This window comes from Manduca sexta, chromosome 17 (genome assembly GCF_014839805.1).
Source record: "Manduca sexta isolate Smith_Timp_Sample1 chromosome 17, JHU_Msex_v1.0, whole genome shotgun sequence".
In the NCBI taxonomy this organism is placed as follows: Eukaryota; Metazoa; Arthropoda; class Insecta; order Lepidoptera; family Sphingidae; genus Manduca; species Manduca sexta.
The window spans coordinates 8,489,449-8,513,051 of NC_051131.1; the positions used below are offsets into that span (position 1 = coordinate 8,489,449).

At 34.9% G+C, this 23,603-nt stretch overlaps 1 protein-coding gene and 1 pseudogene across 2 annotated transcripts in view; one reads left to right on the forward strand and one right to left on the reverse strand.

The window, feature by feature from the left end:
* LOC115443165 (5-hydroxytryptamine receptor) overlaps positions 1–17,136 on the forward strand; it is a 41,524-nt gene extending 24,388 nt beyond the window's left edge. Inside the window, exons 2-5 of one of the 2 annotated variants that reach the window (XM_037439704.1) lie at positions 13,703–13,779; positions 14,777–15,040; positions 15,656–15,899; positions 16,097–17,136. In XM_037439704.1, the coding sequence (XP_037295601.1) occupies positions 14,803–15,040; positions 15,656–15,899; positions 16,097–16,961 (1,347 nt within the window). In that variant the 5' untranslated portion in view covers positions 13,703–13,779; positions 14,777–14,802 and the 3' untranslated portion in view covers positions 16,962–17,136. Of the gene's footprint in view, positions 1–13,702; positions 13,780–14,773; positions 15,041–15,655; positions 15,900–16,096 lie in introns of both variants that reach the window. The other variant, XM_030168448.2, reaches the window with a different exon arrangement.
* Positions 6,079–10,530, reverse strand: LOC119189581 (annotated as a pseudogene).
* Positions 17,137–23,603: the final 6,467 nt, after the last annotated feature.

Genomic DNA, 23,603 nt, shown 5'->3' on the forward strand with positions numbered 1-23,603 from the left:
TTATGTAAAGATCATATATAGTCATACATAATCTAGTCGGTAAGATAGGTCAAACCAGTAGCTAACATAAGAGCACCCACACGTTGGAGCCTTCTTACGAAATTTATCTGTGGTATATTCTGTCATTTATCATTGCTTTTCTTGCGTATATATCTATTAATTATATGCAAGCATAAAATGTCATGTGCTAAATGGATTCCTTAGTGCTTATATAGGTTCTTAACTAAAAATACATAATGTATAATCACGGGCATTAACAAGTCTACGTGGTGCGGCTATAAAACGCGGAGCCGCACCGAGAGAAATGATTGTGTGATCGACAAATATTATTGTTGGTCTGAGAAACGTCTTGTCCCAAAACGATGCAACTACAATAACTTGCCGTATTGAGGGCGAACATTTGGATTTTATTATGGGCTCAAACTATATACGTTAAGTTGGTTTTTTAAATACATGTTAAAAACACTTTTAACTGATTATCATAAATACTAATTTACACTTCAGTGAACCTGTTATCGTACTGCTATACTCAGGGGTGTTTCAATCTGTTTTTATGTATTTCGATTCATTGAATTACTTGGCTAATTGAAAGTTTTTCTATCGCTTTTATGGATAACCATCGAATCATTCTAATTGAAAAGATATGCCGTTGACATTTTCGATGCAGAACGCAACGCAATCACGTAGAACACTACGATAAAATTCAATTTGGCTTTTTAATCGTCTCAAAAATATTAAAATGAATGGGTGTTTCTTATTTTGCCTTAATATGTTTAAATTTTATATAATATATTGAGTATTTAAAATCCTGAATAAGTAAATGGAATTAATTAATCACCGCGTAACATTATCGACAAAGTTAACTATCGCCTTGCGAGCATTGGGATTTACTGCGACGAGCAAACGTTTGTCTTTATTAAAATTCTGAATACTTAACAGTATTGATCGGGCGACGTTTAAAATGACCTGTTTAAAATACCAAACAGACGTGCCTGTTTCGGGAGTTTGTATCTGTGATAACGGACCTCGGCGCGGGAAGACATTAACGAAATTACGATCGTTTTGTTACCAAACTTGACGCTTTTAAATTAAATATATTTTTCCTCATTTTGGATGCCAGATAGGGTATTAAAATTATTTCCATAATTTTACAGATTACATTAAAATGATATCTTGTTTTATTTATAATATAACGCGTCTCAAAAATAAAATGTCTTTTAATGTTGTTTTATTCTAATAAACGATACAATAAATATAAAAACAAGTGAAAAGAGTAGCGACAACGAACTATTTCTATTCATGGGCCTGACTTTGTTTTAACAATAAATGTATGCGCTACGTGGCTAAACGTGTGCCAAAAGAAAACTATATTTCACTGAAGTTGCATCGTCTTTTCTAGTATTATCTTCGAAATATTGCTCATACATAGTAATGTAAGAATAATATTGGTTAATGGATATTATTCTAAATACAGCCGAAAAACTATCGCCAAAGAACTACAACTATATTGTATTTGTTAATATAAAGTTAACGAATTCAAGTATAATCTTACTTCTTATTAATATTATAAAAGCAAAACTTTATTGCGGTATACAGATGTTAAAAATAATAAATTCTAAACATAGAAACTAATAAGTAGGGCTGATGAAATTTAGCATACAATATTATATATTTACGCCATACCTTGTGTAAGTCTTGTGTAGGTACTTTTTATATCAGGAAATTGTACAGCCTTTATTCTAAGAAATATTTTTATCTCAATATTAGTTTACAATAAATCCCTTGTTCGATTAACCTCCACTTTCAATAAAGGCTTCCAATCGTTTTTTTCGATATATCACAAAAACGGACCAATCAGAACCAAGTTTTTTTAACATGTTTACAAATGAGTTATTTGATTGGTCCATCCTCGGAATCTGATTGAAGATTGAGATCGTATATTCAAAATGGTTTTAAATTTAATAGATTAAAATATACAATTGTGCTGAATAAAATGTAGAGTCGTATGGTAAGGCTAACATAATATTGGTATGTGACGAAGAAGGGACCCGAGTAATAGGTTTTTCATGTAAGTTTAAGCACACTCAGGCATTCCACTTAAGTCAAGAACTTGCGCCATGTGTACCTAGCGTATCTTATGTTTTTAATCGAATCAGAAAATCGTAATATGCTATAAGTTTATGCAAATAGAAATGTCTACTGATGATAGTCTGTTGTAATAACATTCTGACCGACATCATCTTCAGTCGGTGGAAGTCTGCTGTTGAATAAAGCCCTTACCTAATTAATGATTTCCAGACTACCGTGTTATAATGTAATTTCGAACCTACAATTGAATATATTATATGTAATTTTTTGCCAGTTAATAACGATGTGACTTCGTAAATTACTTTGATTTTGTTCCAATTTAAAATTTCTGTATACCAAAATTCGTTACAAAACGTTCTTATTGGTTTCGAAGCGAAATAAACTACGTAATTTTACTGTTGGATGTTAAATTGCCCTTCATTAAAATATGTAGAGGAGCACAATATAGCGAATCGTTTTTCAAAGCGCTTCTCTTGCTATCTGAGTTCCCGGAGACAGAGCGCTATTGCTTTTTTTATTAATTTCTTTAGAGACCGGACCGCAGCCGGATAGGAGGACGGCTCGTTCTATACATCCTAGATAGTATATAGATAGGAATATCTAGGATTTTAGTTTCATGTTTACATCCATTTGGATTTCAAAACGGACCTTTAAATGTTCAGTGAAATAATAATAATATCTTATCTATCTTAGATATTGTAACTTTGACTTTACGGATGAACAACACCTCAGTCCCCCCGTGACCATGAAAGCTGCAGTCTTCGAAACGTCGGGAGATAATAAAAATACTAAAACCGCGATAGAATTCGAAAATTAGTTTAATTTCAATCTCTAACATTCGCGTAAACATAAGAAATCATTAATAATATCTTAGTTTAAACGGACTTTTAAAATTTCTGCTTATACCCATTAATATGTTCATTGATTTTGACAGTTTATCTGGACCTTGTCAATCAAAAGTCACGGTCTGTGGTCACGGCCATATTTCGTTAGTGGCATTTTATAAATATTCCAATTACTTTACGTAAAAATGTCTTTGACAGACAGCCACCGAGGTGGTTCCATTAGTGTTCCATTTTTGAGTTGAGTACAAGACAACGTAAAAGTTAAAACTACATTAATGTATACATACACCCAAACACATTAACTGTTCTGTTGCTGTTTATAGTTGTTAATAACCTTTGATTTTGAGGAAAGTTCTATTATATTTGCAATATACAGCAACGCGTTCGTATTTTATAGTATAGTATCATTATATTCTCATTACAACAGACATAAATATACGGTGAATATATAGAAAACAATAAAATATAAAAAAATATAATACGGAAGTAAGTTATTGTCATTAATTTTGGGATTAACGTTTTTTCTAAGCTCATAGGTATATAAAAAGTTACCAAAACCTAAACACGCGTTGTTTATTTGTTCATTTTATTAATCTTATGTTGCAGAAAGACTTTTCGGAACGTAATCTGGGTGACATATTTTCCGGAAAGAAATCAGCATTATAGGATCCGCGAACTGAAGTTAAAATATAAACACAGATAATATGCCAGTTGACACTAGGTTTTTATTAATCAAACAAATTTTGAGATAATGAATAATTGTGGTGCAATAAAATATCATATAGTTATCTATTAATTGTAAGCGTACGTGGATTATAATCTACATATAATTTTTTATCATAAAATAGCAGAGAGGAAGCCGAATTTGATAAAATTCTTGTATTTTATGTAAGATAGTGCCTGATATGTTTTAACAAAACAATTAAGTATGTTCATATTATTTCTGTACGCTGCGCCGGTACGGAGGTTAACATGTTACATACAAGTGAAATTTTTTTCGGACTGTCTCCCACATGTCAATATCCTATCTAATATGTCCTTCTCAAACAATATTGTCATGTTAAGTTCTACAGATAGATTAGTTTGAGCATCATCAAGCTGTGAAGTGAATATAGACATGAGAGCGTGGGAGAAACAATGCGATTTTGGGCCTATTTGTTGTCTTTTATAATTAGAATAGTTTAATAAGACTTGAAGGAGCAAACGAGAAGATTGAATTGCTTGTTAACTGGCAGAAAGAGACAATCTACACTCACATGTATACCCGCCACGTTTTAAGATTGTTCAATTTAGTTCGTTCTTCATTGAGTAATAATAAGTGGAGATCAAAATATAGCGTTAACAATAAATATCAGAACAAACATTAATCGAAGTAAAACGAAGCTTCAAATACAAACCTTTTGTCTATTGTATACTGATCTAGTAGTTTTTAAAAAGAACGGGTACGTTCGCCAAAGGTTCAAACGACTTTGCCAATAAAAGATATCGTTTAACTCAAGAAAAAACACGTAAAGACTGAAAACATAAAAATACCTTATAAAGGTTTTTCACAAATACTTTCTTTCAAAATGTCTCATCGTTTTCGTGCGATCACTTTGAAATATTAAACGATTCTCTCTAACCCACACTTCTACAATATTTAAGCTATTATTTTTCTTTCAATACGAAATATATTGTTTATTTTTCTTTTAATACGAAAAATGTATTACTAATGTAGTTATAATAATGATAATCAAGAAAGGGTATCATTAATCATAGCTCGCTCAAGAGCTTATTATTTGAATAATTTTCCAACCACTACCCTGCAAAAGGGGTGAAATGAGTAAGGAGCGAGCGTAGTCAATAAAACTTATCGTCTTTTTGACAATTACGGAATAATTAAAATAAAGATAAGTTTGTGAAATAAAATTATCTATAGTTAATGCATAGGAAATTTCAAATTACAAAATCCACTAACACCATGACACGGATAAATTAATTAAATTAATGTTATTGCTCGTTCTATCGTACATAGCTCTACCTAATTTGATTCATTACGTTTTTATCGTCATGCATTAAATTTACATTCCGTCCCAAAACATAATGCACGTTTCCTTGTAACGCAGCTGGAAATTGGAAATTTCTCCAAAAACTTTTAATCAAAGATACATGTAAACAAATGTTAATTAAAGAGCGCCTATCTGTGAGTTGTGACAATCCCTCTAATCACAATAAGCGGAACAATAGCTCGGATAAACAATCATTATTATTACTGCGTAGAAAACAGCAAAAGACGTAATCGGTCTAGCACAAGGAATGAAAGCATGAAACATCCATCGATGAAGTTTGTATTAGGAAGGTCTCAATATGAAGAAATCAGGCCGTGCCCTCAATCAAGTCTCAACGTTTTGTCATTTATTAGGAACCAATAATGAATGTGTTTGTATCAATTGGCTTCAGAATCCCCATCAAGCTTGCAGTGGGCGGTCGTCGTTAAACTTGTTTCGGGTTTATTTATTGCGTGTTACGGTTTATTAATAACACATAATACTAATAACAGTACATCATGAGATTAGTTGGGCGGTAACTCATCTACAAACGCGTTAGTTTGAATTCGCATCCACTTACAGGATACGTAAAAGTTTTTAAGTCATCTGATAGCAGAAATATTCACTCGTCATGAAGAATCGTTTAAAGCATAGCTAGCTCATATTATACGTGTACGTTATACGTATACGTACGCGCCGGGAGCAATGCTTGCTTGTTTATTTTGCTTGTGCCAATGTAAATCATATTACGCTTTCCAGATCCAACGTACAAAGTCCCTCTGGGATATGAGATGAAACTTATCGTTTGAAATTCACTTCTCAGAATAATAAATATCAGATTAGTAGCAATTGAATGTTATTATATCCTTACGGTTTCAGATTTATATCATTAAACTAGTTAGATATACTTTAGTGAAGCGCTAACAGCTGGCGCGGGCGATGTCGAGCGCCGAGATCCGCCTAAAAACCACATCGTTGAAATAAACCAATATTCAGCTAGCAACTGATTTAAATTATTAAATCAGTGCAACCAATGAATAGTTGTAGCATTAAGGTTTAAACATTTCATCTACTAATGTATCTGTTAAATATGTAATTATTTAATGCAAACTCGTTGACAGTCAATAACGCACTGACGTCTTTATTGTGACAGGTCTAAACCTGCCAGTCACATATATAACATTTCTCCCCCATAACATAAGAATTATTAAGGTACAACTAAATAACAGAACATAAACTAAAATAACAAATTACAAGTCCATACAAAAGAAAGCTCTATAGTCAACTCTTTGTTTTTGGCGTAATAATCTCTCCGATTGACCTGGCCTTTGCTCCGAGGAAAGTTGATTCTCAGTTTCGTGAGCAACCTGACCTTCTGAACCTAATGTCACATCTTGAACGCACTGGTTTTCCGAATCTGATGTCACAGCCTCAAAAAACTCATCATCGGAGCTCAGGTTTGGCTGAAGTGGTAATTCGGCTGGAGCCTCGGCTAGTGCCACTTCATTATCTCCAGCTGGAGCCTCGACTAGTGCCACTTCGTTATGTCCATCTCCCTCTCTGGTGCAACTTTGCGACACAATCGCTTGGTCCTCCCTTGGAGACGTATCTGTCTCGTAAAGTTCAGGCGTAAAATCCAGGACGTCACCGGTATTAGAGATAGGAGGAAGAGACTTTCCTACAAGTTGATTTTTATGTTTTTTCACTTGCACTAAGGTCGTACAGTCCGTGACTAAATATGTTAATTTGCCTATTCGTTTGGTAACAATGCCACGATTCCATGTAAATTGTTTATTTCCTTGATATTTCTTATACATAACAACATCACCCGCTTTAAAACTTTGTCTGTTGGAACCTCCATAGGCCCTACTCTGTGAACACTGTTGTCGTTTCACAAATTTGGTAAGAGATTCAGAAGGGGATGGCGGTGAAATAGGATTAATCAAATCTAGGCGCGAACGAAGTTTTCGCCCAAATACCAACTGCGCAGGCGAAGACCCAGTTGTAGAATGAACCGAATTTCTATAATCGAAAAGGTATTTTAATAACTTTTCGTAACGTTCTTTTAAATTAGTACTAGATAACAAACAAGATTTAATACCTTTTTTGATAATTTTTACATAGCTCTCCGCCTGGCCATTGCTAGCTGGATGATAGGCGGGCGACGTTACATGCGATATTCCATTCGCTAAACAAAATTTCGTAAATTCTTCAGAAACAAAACATGTAGCATTATCACTAACCAACGTGTGAATCAACCCGAATCGTGACATGAAATCGTATAATTTTGCTATCACTGTGGCCGAAGAAGTATAATTCACTCTGTACACTTCCACCCATTTGGAATGCGCATCCACAATGACAAAAAATAACTCACCATTAACAGGACCTAAGAAATCTACATGAACTCTATAAAATGGTTGTAACGGGTGTGGCCACACGGCAAGCGGTGCCCGCGCCGGTGACGGTCTTAGCTGTGTACAAATTTCACAGCCAGCGATCATAGATTCTATCGCTTTGTCGATACCCGGAAACCAAAGTCTACTACGAGCTTCAGCTTTAGACTTTTACAATACCTAAGTGTGATTTATGAAGCTCTGACAATAAACTTGCTTGTAACACGTTAGGAATTACAACCTTAAAACCTCGCATGATCACACCATTTTCAAATGAAAGTTGGTCTCTACAAAGAAAAAATTTACGTATATTTTCGTCTGTAACTTTTTTTCGGCCAGCCATTCAAAATATATTTTACCACTTTAGATAAAATCACATCTTTTTGAGTTTCTTCGCGTAACCTCTGAAGCGTTACAGGTAAGCTAGAGTCTACAACAAAATTAACATAAGTTGCCTTATCCTCAACGTATCTTGAAAATCCGTGCGCTACGTGATCATCCATCTCACATGACTCACAATCATCTAAACTTGCGCGAGAAAAATAATCTGCGCTATTATTAGCACTTTTGACATACTCTATTATAAAATTATAACCACTCAAAAAAAGTGCATACCTTTGTAATCTATTTGCAGAAATCTCGGGAATTCCGCGATGTGGCCCGAATATAGTAATTAAGGGCTTGTGATCAGTTCGAAGAACAAAAGGAGTAGATCTGCCGTAAAGATACTGATGGAAACGACGAACCCCAAATATGATGGCTGTCGCTTCTTTCTGTATTTGCGAGTATCTGCGCTCCGCAACATTCAGCGTGCGCGACGCAAATGATACTGGCCGCTCCAACCCTGTAGCATCTTCTTGTGACAGAATGGCACCTAATCCGGTCGGAGAAGCATCTACAGTCAAAATTACTTTTGCGTTTGTATCAAAATGAGCTAAAACTTGTTCCGATACTAACATGTTTTTATTTTCTTAAAAGCGGCATTATGCTCTGGAGTCCAACACCATTTACAATTTTTTGTAGCAATGCGTATAGAGGACTGAGAATTGATGAAGCATTAGGCACAAAATTACGATAGTAATTTACAAGACCTAAAACGATTGTAGCTTAGCAACGTCTTTTGGAACTGGAGCGTTTAATATTGCTGAAACCTTTTTGGGTGACTTTTTCAACCCGTGCTTATCAACTACATAACCTAAATATTCTAGCTCCTCTTTAAAAAACTCACATTTGGCATTTTGGAGCGTTAGGCCTGCATCCTGTAGTCGAGCAAGTACAGTGCGCAATCTACTTAGATGTTGCGCCCTATCCACTCCCGTCACCAAAATATCATCGAGCATGCACAATACACCGTCCAAACCTGATAAAACATTTTCCATGAGGCGTTGGAAAATAGCCGGGGCGCTGGACAACCCAAATACTAAGCGCGTATGCTTAAACAACCCTTTATGAGTATTGATAACTGTATACTTTTGAGACTCTTCATCTAATACACATTGTGCGTAGGCTTGTGAAAGATCCAACTTAGAGAACTGTTGACCGCCCTGTAACTTTGTAAAAAGTTCTTGCGCGGTGGGTAAAGGGTATTGATCGACCAATAGTTGTTTATTAATTGTGATTGAATAATCAGCACACAACCGGATGGAACCGTCGCGCTTTAACACGGGCACCACGGGCGAAGCATACTCGGAATGCTCTACGGGCTTCAATATGCCAACGCACACTAGACGCTCTATCTCTTTGTCCAGCTTATCACGTAAAGCAAAGGCTACGGGACGCGGCTTAAAAAAAATTGGCTTAGCGTCATTTTTCAATTTAAGTTTTACTTTATATTTAGTAAATTTCCCTAACTCATCACTGAATACTCGAGGAAATTCATTCTTTAGGCGCTCTATTAAATCTGAGGTATTCTCACAAAAATTAATGGGAAGTAATTCTAATCGGAAGAAAGATATAAAGTCCCTCCCTAAAAGTGGCGGACCGCCATCACGAATGATAAACACATTTAACGTACATGTTTTCCCAGTATATGTGAACGGCAATTTTGCAATACCTACGCATTCAATACGTCGACCAGTATAAGACATTAAATACTTAGTTGTTTTGGACAACACTACTTCCTTAAAATGTTTAAAATACGTTCGCTCGGAAATCGCAGTAACAGCTGACCCGCTATCAACCTGAAACCTGATCCGTTTCCCTAGAACAGTGACAACCTCTGTCATTGGTTCACCATTATAGGTGCGAATATTATACAACTCACCGTCATCACCGCTAATGATCTCATGTTCCAAGAAATTATTTTTTTTACACATGCGACGCAAATGCCCCTTAACGTTGCACTTTTTACATTTATAGCTAGCGAATCTACATTGAGCTGAAGAATGATTTTTAAAACCGCAAACCGAACACAACAGTTTAACACTAGAATTATTTTTGGCGTCGATCTTGAGTATTTGATCGTTGTTAGACGGTGCCTTTCCCGGGACCGTTGATGCTAAGGCGCCTGCACGCGCACACCGCATCCTCTCTGCTAACTCCACCGCTTTTCCTAGCGTTAAACTCTTTGGATCTTGAGCAAATAGTTTTTCACGCTCCGTTCCAGGTAGCATTGCCATTACAAAATGGTCCCGTAATGCTTCCTCCACGTTTAAAAATCCACAGTTTGCCGATAGTCCACGCAATCTCGCCGCCCATTGGTGATAGGTTTCTCCCTCGACTTGGATTGCTGAATAAAATTTATACCTCTCATGAAAACCACACACTTGGGGCACAAAATGCCCGTCCAGAAGACCCAATATGTCATCGAACGGGATGGAAATGAGTTCTTTCGGCGAGGCCAAATTCGCAGCAAGCTTGTACGTGGATTCCTTGAGTGCGCTTAATAAAATAGCACGCCGTTTGGATCCTGAAGCATCGGTAGCTTCAGAGACGTCATTTGCGACGAACCATTGTAGCAACCGTCCCTTGTATTCTGGCCAAGTTTGCAAATTGTGGTCGAAGGTCGTAAGAATACCAAATGTTTGAGCCATATTTTCGTAAATACACTTTTTTACGAGAATATTGAGTAAAATCCTCGTCGCCAATGTTAAATATGTAATTATTTAATGCAAACTCGTTGACAGTCAATAACGCACTGACGTCTTTATTGTGACAGGTCTAAACCTGCCAGTCACATATATAACAGTATCATTAAGCCACGGTCTACATATCTCTAGGTAGGTAATTTAAATCACGCAATGATACTTTTATGACGTCGATCGCAACATCAGATAATATGTGGTTTTAATCGACGTTCTCATAAAACATATTTTACAATAATTTTTAATTATCTGTCGCCCAGTGGTCGTAATTCGACCGCAATTCATATTTTTTAAAGTTTGAACGTTATTGAGGTTCTTGTGCATTTCCTCTCTACATGAACTTTAATCATGACAAATCTCACACTCCTTTGTGTCGGCAATGTGCTCAAAAAGGGGTACTAACTTTTTGTTATATAAGTACGTTTGATAATCTTATTCTGTTACCTGACCTTATTCTACTGCAATGTGGGTTCGAAAACAAATTGCAAAAACGATTTGGCTTCGCTATTACAAAACGACCGCCCGCCTGACGTCAACCCCGTCTGAGGGATCATTAATCACTAATCTTAATAATAATCTTTAATCACAAACTGTTCGTTACATCAAATAATCAATAATCAAAGTTGCAATTTTAGAAAATAATATAGAGTCAAAAATTATCCTGTGATTCAAGCTGGAATTAACTAAACTTTCATAAAAATTTTCACTGACATTAGTTGTGATTTACAAATTAACATCTATGAAAAAAAATCAAACAAAAATATAACCCAAATTAACGACTATTTCCGTCTTTTGTCATTGTTTTATCAAAATTATTCTTTGATACAAACCTTGTTCTGATAATTAGAAATACAACAAAAAATGAATCAGTGAAGTCGGCCGAGCCGTTCTGTGATACACTAACATACATGTGGCAGCTGATATTATTTTAATATAGATAAAGAAATTATTTTAAGCTCCTTCCGATTAGTTGAGAATTTTCAGAATCGGATCAGTAAATCCGGTGATTACGTATCTTCTATATCCAAACGTATAAGCCATCCGTCTTTATACTGTGTTAATTATTATCATATGTATCTGACATCAAAATTTTATAGATTTTATGCGAAATACAATGTAACGTTGTGCGAAGAGAGCCCGTTTCCTAACAAGGCTCACCATACATGTTTTTGGTATTTATTTGAATGAAGTTTTTTTTGATGTAGTGCAAATACATATTACGATTTGTTTGTTATTTCTTGTATTAATATATTTTATAATATGTAGTTCAATCAATGGGTTTTCATTATATTTATTAATTAAACGATTTTATGAAGCTTTAAAAATTAAGTAGACCTTTTTTCCGTTACCTTATATTGTGGATGATATCAGTGTTAGGTACAAATTTTAGGGACAGTGTATTCAAATACAATAACTAAATATCTATGTAAATAGTTTCAGACGGTTCAAAATTAATTGTTTGAAAGGTCTTCTCGTAAATACACAAGCCGGTGTTCATAATTAGATTTCTGCGCATTGTGGGTATAGGGTGTCACCAAGAACTTGATTCTTACGCAGTTACATACTACTCTACACAAATAGCATGTATATTATTTATATAGAAAACCAATAGACTTCAGTCCTGTTGTGTTAATATATTATCAGTTCATTGTTCTTGTATATTTGTAAGTGTTATATAGATACGGAACCCGGATGGAAAGCGACCACGAAGGTGAATAAATAATCACGCCTTCTGCCTCGCAGTGCTCGCCATCGATTCTTTGTTGCTATGTAACAAAACTTGCTTTTAACCTGTGACAAAAACTATATTGCTGGAAGAACTATTAATTACTATTACTAATCGCTACCAATGCAAATTCTCGAATAACAAATTATAAATATCAGGAAATTAATGGCTTAACCTAATTAATGTTGACGTACATGATTTATTTCCTCTCCATCAAATAATATCACAAATTGAAAGCGACAACTATGAACTGGCACTGCCAAAAGTTAGCAGTGTTCAATTACACCTACTTACTTATGACGATTTTTTTCCCTTTATATGTATAATTAGAATGAGATTGTGTAAGTATATTAACAACAAATAGAATTGTCGATATTTAAAATGATTAAATTTTAAGAATTATTAAATAGAACCACATTGCTTTGAGACGTGTGTGGTCAAGCATTGTTGTAAAGAATGATTTCAATTTTAAATAGCAGCATTATGTTTGTCCAATCTAATAAAATTATGTTTGTCCACAAACAAACACACGAATTTCCATTCATGATTGAGTTAGTAAGTTCTAAACATACATCAATATTCAATTGTTTTATTTCATATTCAATAAAGAGATGAGCTAATCGCGAATTACATACATACTGACACGCTGTACTAGCAAGACCACCCAGAACTTTGATTACAAAGCACTGCGTAACAGTGCACTGTTAACAGTAACACTCGATATTAAGACTCATAATGCCCAGAAGATACACTGGACACATTTATTAAAGACTACGGGTTTATAAGCATTTAAATATATTCAAAGTAATTTGATCAATGTTCAGTGGTTATATTATACGTACTACCGGATACGATTGCATTCACAATTACTCACCAATACTGGTAAAGTAATCAGTTACATATTATTTTACAAGTGAATGCCAAGATAATGTCCCTTGGCTGATGGCAACTAGGATGCTGCTACTGAAATAAACGTCATGGAAAGTATTATCATATACCAAGATTGACAAAGTAAGAGACAATCGGCAGCTTGGTTTCATAAAACTAATTAATTTTAAATAAAATAAATAAAATTGATATTTAAAATAGCAAAAACATCATTAAAAATTAAACGCAAAATGATGAGGCAGTCTCTATCTAGACAGACTCTTATCTTCCAGCGGACCTGCTTTAGGAAATTTGGTATTATTTACCAAATTCAATCAATTCAATCGTCTTTTATTCATTAATGTGAAGTTTTGGATAACTTTACCAGCTCGACTAGTTAAATAAATAAGAATATGATCTAAGAGTTTTTTCGATAATACACAAGAGTTGCCGACATTGGAGTTGGGTCCCAATATTGTCACATTGAGAGACAGAAAATGTTCAAATTCAAATTTCTTTTCACATTCATCAACCTAGTAGTAATAACTGAATGTTACTTAATATCAATGGGTAATCAAGACCACGAAGATTATAATATTTAAAAATTCAACATGCTTAATGAAAATGAGATTTAAAAAAACTTTATATTGAACAAAGTATTTTTCCACAGATTGTAACCGAAACAATAAAATATACCAACAATGGAACGAACTTTGGACGACATCTTCCGGAAATACAACACGAACAGTAAGTACTACACTAGGTGCTAATTAATCCAAATTGCGTTGTATGTAAATACAGCGGGACGGTCGCTTTGCCGGTTTATTACTTGCCGCTTAAATTACACCGACGCCATTTGATGCTGAAGACGCCCTCCTTCGTCCCTTGTTGTAATAAATTGTCTTGTTTATACTTTGTCATGTGCTGTGTTTGTTCCTTGATTATTTCAGGAAAATAGTGTCTAGTGTTTTGAAACGTTTAATATTTTTGTTACTTTTCAATGTCTTAACAGATTAATTAAAATAGGCCTAGCTATCTTAGTTATACTAATAAGTATACCTATTTCAAATCTGTATGAAACATTCGATAATACACCTAGTATTCTGTGCGATCATCATCAATCTCAATAGATGTCGATTGAAAATGTATGCCACTGACACAGATAGACAGTAGACAATGACGTAGGCAAAAGGTAGTTTTATATAAATCAAAATGAAATTGTTGGGGCATTCAGGTCTACACATCTAAAAACAACAAATACAGCTCTGGAACTTATTTTTAAAATTGAAATCCTCATAGATGCTTGCAAATTACAGTAAACACTATACTTCTAGTGTATCTACTGCTCGTCAAAGATATTAATGAAATGTATCTAATATTATTGGCAACAATTTTATGAAATCATTCAAACAGCGATTTCATTTTTTTTTAAATTCCAAATTGCATCTTCAACGAGCATGAAGGCTTGATTCTCCGTTTATAAGACTCTAATTTACTTCATGGCTCTGATCCCATTGCTATCCCAGGACCATCTTTTATTACAATTTAATTGGTGCACAAGAATGATCTCTATGCACCTAATACGTGTTACTGCTACTGTAAGAATTTGTTTATGGCTCTACTAAGAGCGTTATTTCACCTTCCAAAATCATAGTTAATTTTATTTTATAAATTACCTATTTGGGTAATCTTCGGGCTACATCTGTTAGAAAATGTAATTAAATATAAATATTTTGTTCAGTAGGTGTATTGGAGGCGCGGTGAGAGGGCATGGAGGGCGCGGAGGAGCACGATGACCCGTTGGACTGGGAGGCATTGTACCTTCGCTTGCCGGTGCAGAACTTCACATGGAACACCAGCGAATGGGACCCGAACAACTGGAATACCACAATCGTGCCCAACGCGACATGGTGGGAGACATCCGCGCCCTTCGACTCTCCCGCAGCACTCGTACGCGCCGCTGCCAAAGCAATCGTTCTCGGCTTACTCATACTTGCTACTGTAGTCGGTAATTATACGTGCTACTATTTATTTATTATGTAGGACCCAACATAGCTGACGTGCTGCATATATGTTATTTGTATAATATTTTGCTTATTTATTTTAAACTCTTTATTGTACATCAAGGCTTAAAGAAAAATAAATATACAATAGACGCTACACGTAAACAAGAAGTACAAATGGCGATCTTATCGCAATCGGCGATTTCTTCCAGATAATCCTTGGATGTATAATACCAAGCAGAAATTTATTTATTGTAACGAAAATACCGTTATAAAACTAATAAATATTTCAAGACTCAAGCGATACACGACGACGTTCTAAAAGCAGAGAAAATTTTGTTCATCTTTTCTATTATATACGATTTACGAACATCAAATTCTTCATCCGCTCGATCTGCTGATTGAGAATCGACCGTATGTTACAGAGCTGCGTCTACGTAACATTTTAAAGTATTAACCGAGGATTCGACTACATTTTTATTTGGCATACTATTATTTATTTTATGTTATAAATAAGCGGAAAATTATTTTCATAACGGAAGAGGTCATAGTTGTATCGGAACTTACTTTTTCTCACATCTGCTAGAATAATTTTGATATATTTTTTTCTAATTTTGCAGGTAACGTATTTGTGATAGCAGCTATTCTATTGGAACGACATCTACGCAGCGCTGCGAATAACTTAATCCTATCACTAGCTGTGGCAGACTTACTGGTGGCATGTCTTGTGATGCCATTAGGGGCAGTATATGAAGTGGCACAGAGATGGACTCTTGGACCAGAGTTGTGTGATATGTGGACATCTGGTGACGTGCTCTGCTGTACTGCTTCCATTCTACACCTGGTGGCCATTGCTCTTGATAGGTAAGAACAAGGAAAAACCGTATGCGCTGGCTCGTCGCAACACTATTCAAAAAATGGATTATTTTACAATATACTACGGCATAATATCTAGATGTTCGACCATGCATTACCATAAACTGCTATTAGTCAAACAATGCCGATAATAATAATGCCGCCATACATAAAACAACTATTTAAAACTTTTCTATTTGTTTCAGATATTGGGCTGTGACAAATATAGACTACATTCACGCACGAACAGCTCGTCGTGTCGGCCTTATGATAGCTTGTGTGTGGATCGTGAGTTTCTTCGTGTGCATCGCGCCACTACTTGGTTGGAAAGACCCTGATTGGAACCGACGCGTATCCGAAGACTTACGCTGCGTCGTCAGTCAAGACGTTGGCTATCAAATTTTTGCGACTGCCTCTTCGTTTTATGTGCCAGTATTAATAATTCTAATACTGTATTGGCGGATATACCAAACAGCCAGGAAGAGAATACGCCGACGGCGAGGTGCGACAGCGCGTGGCGGAGTTGGACCACCGCCAGTACCCGCAGCCGGAGCTCTGGTGGCCGCCGGAGGCAGCGGTGGCATTGCAGCGGCGGTCGTAGCTGTCATCGGTCGACCGCTGCCGACTATTTCGGAGACCACAACAACAGGTTTCACAAACGTTTCTTCGAATAACACCAGCCCCGAGAAACAATCGTGCGCCAACGGCCTCGAAACTGATCCTCCGACCACGGGCTACGGAGCCGTCGCAGCGGCCTATTACCCAACATTGGTGCGTCGCAAGCCTAAAGAAGCGGCAGATTCCAAACGTGAAAGGAAAGCGGCTAAGACATTAGCAATAATAACAGGTGCGTTCGTCGCATGTTGGCTTCCGTTTTTCGTGCTAGCCATACTAGTGCCGACATGTGACTGTGAAGTGAGTCCGGTGCTGACGTCGCTGTCGTTGTGGCTGGGCTACTTCAACTCAACGCTGAACCCAGTGATCTACACAGTGTTCAGCCCTGAGTTCCGGCACGCGTTTCAGCGGCTGTTGTGCGGACGCCGCGTGCGCCGTCGCCGCGCGCCGCCGTAGTCACCCCAACTCCTGCCCCTTGACCCCACCACCTGACTGACCTTCTCTAGTTCGAAACATACTTATGTTACCTTGTTACATTTTCAGAGATATATTTACACCTCTTTATTTTTTGTACGTGATAAATGTGAATATGAAAACCTCTCTAGTAAATAAATCACAAATTCTCTTTGAATATCGTCGTTTTATTATTCGATAAACTTTATTGATATTATATATTAAACCTTAAAATAAAGTTCCTAGAAAATTCTGCATTTGTCCCTGATCAAATATACAAAGACGCATCTAATACTCCCGAGTGCAAACTCTACGTTTACCTTATTGTTGATATGTGCACAGGTGTTGTATTTAGCAGGCAGAGAATAATTTTATTATTAAGTAAAAAAAAATCCTAACCCACTTAAGAAATGTATGATAAAGGTTTACAGAAATTTTGATTGTCTAAACTAGCACATCACTGGTTTTAAGTATGCTGCCAAAGACCAATGAATCGATACTAAACTTGGTTGGTAATATTTGTTATATCTACCTATTACTTTGTAAATTTCTTGGTATTATGACAGTAGTATTTTGACTACGTCCCTCGCTTGATAGGAAGGTAAGTAAACCATCAAAAATTAAAGTTGTTACCTATTATGAGAGTACTAGTGTCATTTTTGATTTTCTAACCTCTTCTTTGGCTTGGGTATGACATACTCTCTAACTGTCTATGCCTGTGGCGGCGTCATATGTCGGGTGGGCCACCTCCCTGCAAAATGGTTGAGGAGGCCGATGGCTGGCACACGCGTCATACTCGTGAACGGTTGCTGCTTGTGTGAATTGTTCTGCCCATTACGCTTACAATTTTTTTTTCAAAATTACCTATTCGCAGATCAGTTCACAAAATCAAAAGAACAGAATCCTAGTAAAATAAAACAGTTTATTGAACTATAAAACACATAAATTATCTGTCTCTTCAGAAGGTTTTTCTTCAATAGATTCCTTGGCCTATTTCAACACTCTTATTTCCCTTTCCCTTAGCCTTCGCTCTCTTTCAAACTCTTTCATCCTTATTACGTAATCAGCATGTTCACAGTTCAAATACGCGTGTTTTTCGTGATGGCATCGGTATAGGAATGGCATGTTCTTGTTCCTACAGACCGAGTAGTCCAGGAGCAGACATTCGCTTACTATGTCTAGGAACTAAGGGTACAACTTCAGATTCAATTATTTCATGATTCCTGAGAAGGTTGTGCACTCCAATGGAAATTTTAGAGCAACACCATAGTTTCTTACCGGTTCTTCTCTGATGAGAACTGCTTTCCGAACTGGCAGTCGAGTAAATATTGACGGAATATAAAAAAATTATCTATACTTACAATTTTATAAGTTCAAATAAACAATTTCATTTCCTACCAAAAGTATTCATTTTATTATGAAACTTCGTATTATTTTCGAAACACACTGAAAACTTTTATTTTCGAAGACATTACATCTTTCATAATCCCTGACAATTTGAAGTATTGTTGCGAATAGGAAATCTATACAAATTTAAGCTGGTCTACTTAAGAATGGAATCCAGAGTTTCAATGAGCTCAATTATTTGGCAAAATATATATAATATATTATAGAAATTAATCCTTTTATTTTCATTAATTTTGTACATAACTCATTTAGGTTAAAACGTCTCAATTACACGAAAATAAATACACTTCAAATTTAATAAGGAATAAAATAAAGAAGTTATTTTTAAGCTTTGAATTTCCTTTTAATATAATGTTAATCGTAATTATATCTGGATTTTCTTCTAAATCGAGATATTCGCAACCAACAATTGTTTAATAAAACGCCATTCTATGTACGAATTTATATTAGACTTAAATAAAAATAACCGTTTCTATTTATTACACATTTTAATTAGCGATAGGAATACGCCACCGTTTAAAAATAAGATTTATTTTCATACAGACACTTTTTGTTTTTATTAATATGACTTTGCCCAATAACGTTAATTGAAGTGACCCCTAAACAAAGTCACTTTGTAAAAACCAGTGAACTCAAGGGCACCTAATCGGAAACGGATAACGTAACTCAACGCACAATGATTGTTTTATCAGTTTAATTGAAAACATCAATCAGTAGAGTTTATCGATAAGAAGCAATATCGACTGATATTTATCAACAAATCATCGAATTACGCGTCCATACAACAAAAATGTTGATGCCTTTGAAATACATTTCGTAGAAATTATTATGGAAATATTGATTTTCGTCATAAAAGTAGTAAACATGTGGGATGTTGAATGCCAGCAGTAAATATTTTCAATATTGCTGATACAAACACCGGAAAAACATCGAATTTATAAACATGAAAGCACGATGTTGTTATTGCTTGTGTTAATCGATATAATCGTCAAGACTTCTTCCAATTATTTTTTGAAGCTATTGTAAATTCCGTACATATTTAAGTGAGAAGCCAACGCAAAACATGTAAAATACTTGTATACTTATTCGACACGGACAGTTTAATACAATCAATATTACTATGAACATACTAGTGTTAACCTTCACTAGTTTGTTTACTAAACACGTTTTGTAATTACATATAACAGGTAATTTCTTCAGATTTGAACTCACAAGCCAGTTACATATTCTTTTTTTAAAATTTGATTAATTTTTGACAATAATTTTCTTCGCGTCAACATTATATTCGCCATAAAAGTTCAGAGCCATTTAACGATGAAATGTCCATATTTTTAATGTGCCGTTAGGGTCCCTGCTTGTCTTTATATGTCTGTAGTCATAACCATTTTATTATTATTACTACGGCGATAAGTTTCGCCAAAATGTATTCCAACGTTGGTAAATAAACGCGCGTACTTTATACCATTCACAATTTTTATTAGTTGGCGATTATTTTTCCATTATAAAGCGAATGTATTCATGGTAGGCTGTGTTCATTTTAAATAAATCAAACCGACTAAATGCGGTACGAAATCATATTTAAGTGATTAAGTGTGGTCCCAGAAAACATAGTTGCAAACTTTAATTAAAATCAATGTAGTCGCATCGATTTAATAGACCTATAATCAAAATATATAATATTTTATGGGACTGAATTGTTCTAAAATTATAAATAATAAAGTTTGTCAAGACACTTTTGATTTATTGTCAGAAAAAAATGATGATTTCGATAAATAATGTATTTTAAATTTGGATTAATATAGAGGGTGCTTTTTATAATAAAGATATATTAGAACTTTTTAAAGAGAAAGGATATGCAATCGGCCAGAGACGTGGACCAAACCTAGCAATACCTATAGATTCCATCCCTTAAAGACCGATAACATTAGTGAGATTACTTGCTTCAGAGCTCCGTTTTGCGATGAATGCCTTGCGACTGTTGAATACCTTCTGTTCCATACGTTGACACACTGTATCGTCAACCATTCAAAAATTTCATTTATTCTTGATTCTTATTTGTAAAAGTATTCTATATTATATTCACATTCTTTTAAATTACAGAAACTACTAATAGTTTTCAGTCATTTTAGTAATTTATTTAATTTACATTATTAGTGTCATAATTACCGTAATGTCTCATGTCATTACTTATGAGTACGCTCATAAGTAATAACATGAGAGAATATTATAAGTTATTACAGTAACTTTAATAATTAATACGGTTTTATATTTAATCGTTATTGTAATTGAAAAGCATGGCGGGAAAATTACTGCGGAATTAAGACTCATTAAATCCTTAAGCCTGTTCGACTATAAAAGCTGCTATTGTGCCAACCCATACATAATCCACATCCACTAGAGTACCCTCTTTAAGTCACCAGAGCCTAGTACGTTATCCCGGCTTTAGAATCAACTAAAGTACCGACAACAGAAATGTCTGATCGCTTTAAATCTACTGAGAAACTTTGGGTGTGTAACTTCGTCCATAAACAACGATGACCGGGTTTCCTCCCCCAAATCATACCTATATAGCTATGTATACATACATACATCGAATATTTGTATTCGCAGTTTGCACGTTAATATCGAAAGTATTAATTAGCGTGTTAATTAAAATTACGAATTACTGAGGAAAAGCGAGAATTTAATCCTCCAAGTTTATTCTTTTATATGAGTTTCCATCCATAAGTAGGGGACTTTTGCTAAAGGAAACTATGTGCAATAAATACTAATATCAATATAATAAAATATATATATATATAATTTATCTCTTTGTAATATTATACCTAGTGTAGATATGATGAGATTTACGAAAAATTAATGTTTGTGCCAATGATGATTAAGTATACCTAATGAGGTTTGTCGGTTTTCATTATCCTTGCATCATTTTCAAAATTCTCTCCTAAAAACTTTTTACGTTCTGTGAGACAACTTACAGGGTTACCAATATTGATTACGTGTATTAATTACGTAGTTATAATGAAAATAAGGACCAATTTCATAACTTCCATATAGAAATATTCATTTTTAGGTGTAATAAATATTTTTACGTATTTATCATAAAGAAAACTTTTATTTATACTATTGTTTTATATGTTTTATTTGAATAAGTAACATTTACTCGGACGTCAGAAAATAGACCATTCAATATAACATATAATGTAAATAACACGCTAACATTTATACATTACAATATATTGACCATAGATTGAAGCACATTCGATATTATTAATTGACAGATAAGAAAGAACAAAGATCGGCAATCTCTAAACTTAGTACACATTAATCACCCAGGTTTCGCGAGGCTTCGATACAATTCCAAAGTTCGACAGTAACTGCTGTAAACGCTACAAAAGTTGGTTATTCGCTCCATTTGCTGTTCGACAAAGGGCGACTCTGCGACCTCCGCCGTGGCTTCAAAATACGAAAGCACACAGAATTTTAGAGCAAGCAAATCTACTACTTAATGCTACTCGCATCTTCCCTTAATTGCCACCAGCATTTGTTAACCTTGTCTTAATGTAACAAGTTGCGCACTCAATCTTATGAAGCCTTACGTGATAGTGTTTTAAATCGATCGCTGAGTTTGTGCCTAAATTATGATAATGTCAGAAGAATTTTGATATAATTTTACAAAAATATTATATCAAATTTGATTATCAATTGCATTCATATTTTCTAGTACTATTTTGCTGCGTCCATAGCGTGCAAACATATTCTAAACCATGGTTCCTCAAAAGCAAGTCCAATAGCTTATGACATATTAAAAATCAAACTTGCCAAAAATGCAAAAACGAAATTTAATTCTCTATTGACGTCAAGTTACCAACGATACGACTTGAATATTATTTTAGTCTAAATAGTAAAAATACACCACCCCGAGCCAACCCCAGGCGGAGGTGCAGTTCATGGACGAGTGTAGACTTAGCGACGTGCACATTTCGTCATTCAATTTATATCATGAAGTTAGAATGGTGGAGAGGTAAAATTCTCAACATAACACGAATTGTTTCCGTAAACTTGATGCTTTATCCGAGTTTACCAAGTATTATCGTGATATAGCTACGTTTTATTTCATAAACAGGTGTGTATGTGTCGAATAATAATTATTGTACCTACATTATAAATATAATATTAAGATGAAAACTGTTTGCGTCATCGTTCAATGAATTTGGATGACTCTTCGTTTGAGACGTGCACGAAAATAGCGCAATATTGGTCCGGCTAAAGGAGTTCTATATGATAGCTGACGAGAGATGGAATGAGCTCAGTTTTCATACACCGTCAAGATCTATTCACTGATGTTTTAAATAAACAAAAAGCTCGCGAACTTGTTTTCATGCATAAATTAAATTGTTAAATAAAATGCCGTTTACTAAACAAATCTTAACATTTCATATTTATGTGCATTGGTTCAAACTGGTAAAGTGATCAATTCAAAATGTACATGAGAATTATAATATGTTTTTTCCGTCATAGCCTTGCACCTACACTATAGTAGGTACTATTTTTTCTTGCAACATTATAATAATTTCAACATACATACAATAAATACTGATAGATTCAATCGAACACTTCAATTCAACACTATTTTTATAAATTAGCTCAATTTTTAGTAATGTGCTAATTAAATCTCCCAGAGAGAAATAGCCGCTGGCAAGCTGCAGGTAGTAAATCTAAACCAATTAATGCTTTCTGCAGCGCTCTAAGAAAAGCGCGTCGAGTCGACCCCACGTTAGATTGGCTTAAAAGCAGGAGATGAAAGATGATTAACCGCTTTTACAATGCATACGTAGGGAGAAAAATAAGCCGAGACCTTCAACTAGATAGTCTGCTCCAATCCCTACAAATCTAAAGCCACTTTGGAAATTACAGCTTTCTGCTCGAAGCTACTACGCGAGCCATTTCTGCTGGATGAAATTTGAATGGATAATTTTTTTTTCCGGGATCAAATCATATTTATTAATCTAGACATAGTATATGTAGTCCCAAATTTCATATTCATTAATGGGACGATTTATGCATAATTAGCTTGCAAACATCCAAATGTTAATTTTTTATTTCACATTCGTGCTAATAATAGGATTACAAAAATAAATCAAAATGGGTTGAAACTAAAGCATTGTACGCCAGCACGCAATCTAAATTACAGTGTTTAATTCATTAAATCTATGTGTGACATTATGTCCCTCATTTACA